Source organism: Nannospalax galili, unplaced genomic scaffold (genome assembly GCF_000622305.1).
Source record: "Nannospalax galili isolate Female #2095 unplaced genomic scaffold, S.galili_v1.0 scaffold579, whole genome shotgun sequence".
Taxonomy (NCBI): Eukaryota; Metazoa; Chordata; class Mammalia; order Rodentia; family Spalacidae; genus Nannospalax; species Nannospalax galili.
Genome location: NW_008344599.1, coordinates 2453038 through 2455484, shown reverse-complemented (window position 1 = coordinate 2455484; position 2447 = coordinate 2453038). Strand labels below are relative to the sequence as shown.

At 42.3% G+C, this 2447-nt stretch overlaps 1 protein-coding gene across 1 annotated transcript in view; it reads right to left on the bottom strand.

Annotated features, from left to right (window-relative positions):
* Spta1 (spectrin alpha, erythrocytic 1) overlaps nt 1–2447 on the bottom strand; it is an 86433-nt gene that overhangs the window by 7578 nt on the left and 76408 nt on the right. The window contains exon 44 of the mRNA XM_008840868.1: nt 192–488. Within this exon, the coding sequence (XP_008839090.1) occupies nt 192–488 (297 nt within the window). The remainder of the gene's footprint in view (nt 1–191; nt 489–2447) is intronic.

Below are 2447 nucleotides of genomic sequence, written 5' to 3'. Positions count from 1 at the left end.
TGTGTGTGTGTGTGTGTGTGTGTGTGTGTGTGTGTGTGTGTGTTCCTATTTTCTTTGGACAGTCTTGATTCTTGACTGGTGTCCCAATATAATTATTAACAGTATGCTTTTCATTTAAAAATGATTTTAATAACATATCAATTGGTCACATACCCATAGACACAAAATGTCTAGCTTGTGCCCCAAGTTACCTTGATGACCTCAGGCAGGTGCTTCCAGATTCTTTCTAGCACCTCCACTGTTAGCCAGGTGTAAGGACTGGAGGGCATATTTAAAGCTTTAATCTGCTGGTCTAGCTCCAATAAATAGTTGAAGTCCTCCTGAGCCACAGCCAGAGAGGCCAAGAAGGCCTCGTGCTCCTTCTGCAGCTGCCGAATCTCATTCAGAGAGACACAGTGCACTGGCTCTGACAGGTCCTCTTCAGCATTCTCACACCAGTTGTTAAAAGCTGATGCTTTGTGTGCAAATTCCATGAATAGCTCCTCAGCCTGCAGAGAAAAAATGAGGACACTTCCAATTTTCTGTAAAGCCCCTCAGCCATTGAGAATGTTCAAGATAAAAATAGTGGCTATCTTTAAATATTTGCAGAGAAGCAATCTAAAATCTAAAATGGTGAAGCTGGAGGTTGGAGAGATGGCTCAGCAGTTAACAGCACTGGCTGCTCTTGCAGAGAACCGGGGTTCGATTCCCAGCACCCAGATAATGGCTAATAGCCATCCATAAGTCTGGTTCCAGAGAAATCCATGCCCTCTTCTGACCTCTACAGGCACTGCACAACATGGTTGCACTTTGATACATGCAAAGAATGCGCTTATAAACATTAAATAATAAATAAATAAATAAAAAATAAATAAATAAAAAGTATTTTTAAAAAATAAAATGGTGAATCTAAAATCAGCCATATCATGTGATCAGAGGGACTGAGCATGAGTTAGAGGAACTTCCCTGGGCTTAGCACTTTCTTGTTTTTAATTAATTAATTCATTAATATTTTTATATGTATGAGTGTTTTGCCTGTAGGTATGTAGGTTCATTCATGTCATGCAATGCTGGTGGATGCCAGAAGAGGGCATCTGACCCCCTGGGACTGGAATAATGGACTGTTGCTAGCCAAAATGTGGGTGCTGGGAATTGTACCTTTGTCCTTTGCAAGAGCACCCAGGGGTCCTTTGCTCTTACCTGCTGAGGCTGAGCCACTTCTCCAGATGTGTAAAATCTTCCACAATTTACACATGAAGAGGAAAGCTAAAGTTCTTTCCCCTCTGTGATTCTAGGGACAGCACAGATATTTTTCTATTACATTATTTCTTATTCTGAAGTCTGTGCTGTAATTCTACCTACACCATAGGAAATATTGAGAAACAAGAATTAAACAAACAGCTGGACAAAAATAACTGAATAGACAAACCAGGAAATCTGTTCTATCCTGTATGGACTCCCTCTTTCCACCAGGATTTGCAGACCACATACCACCACTATCCTTTGACCACAGGAAATCTCTGCCAGGAATTCTTTATATACATTGTTGCAACTTCATCTGGCGACTAACTGAAACTTTAGAAAGCACTGCTTAAGGGCTGAGGAGATGGCTCAGCGGTTAAGAGCACTGACTGCTCTTGCAAAGGACCTGGGTTTGATTCCCAGCACCCACACAGTGGCTACAAACCGTCCTTAACTCCAGTTCCAGGGGAATCTGAAGCCCTTCACATCCATTCCCCCCTGTCTGCTCTTCTGGTAAATCTAGTCAGCCAGAGGTCCCTGTTCCAGGAGGGTCAGCTGTTCCTCATCTACGGCAAACCATTGTCAGTATTCCTTTGGATAGAATTGGGGACCCCAATTCATTAATATTTTTATATGTATGAGTGTTTTGCCTGTAGGTATGTAGGTTCATCCATGTCATGCAATGCTGGTGGATGCCAGAAGAGGGCATCTGACCCCCTGGGACTGGAATAATGGACTGTTGCTAGCCAAAATGTGGGTGCTGGGAATTGTACCTTTGTCCTTTGCAAGAGCACCCAGGGGTCCTTTGCTCTTACCTGCTGAGGCTGAGCCACTTCTCCAGATGTGTAAAATCTTCCACAATTTACACATGAAGAGGAAAGCTAAAGTTCTTTCCCCTCTGTGATTCTAGGGACAGCACAGATATTTTTCTATTACATTATTTCTTATTCTGAAGTCTGTGCTGTAATTCTACCTACACCATAGGAAATATTGAGAAACAAGAATTAAACAAACAGCTGGACAAAAATAACTGAATAGACAAACCAGGAAATCTGTTCTATCCTGTATGGACTCCCTCTTTCCACCAGGATTTGCAGACCACATACCACCACTATCCTTTGACCACAGGAAATCTCTGCCAGGAATTCTTTATATACATTGTTGCAACTTCATCTGGCGACTAACTGAAACTTTAGAAAGCACTGCTTAAGGGCTGAGGAGATGGC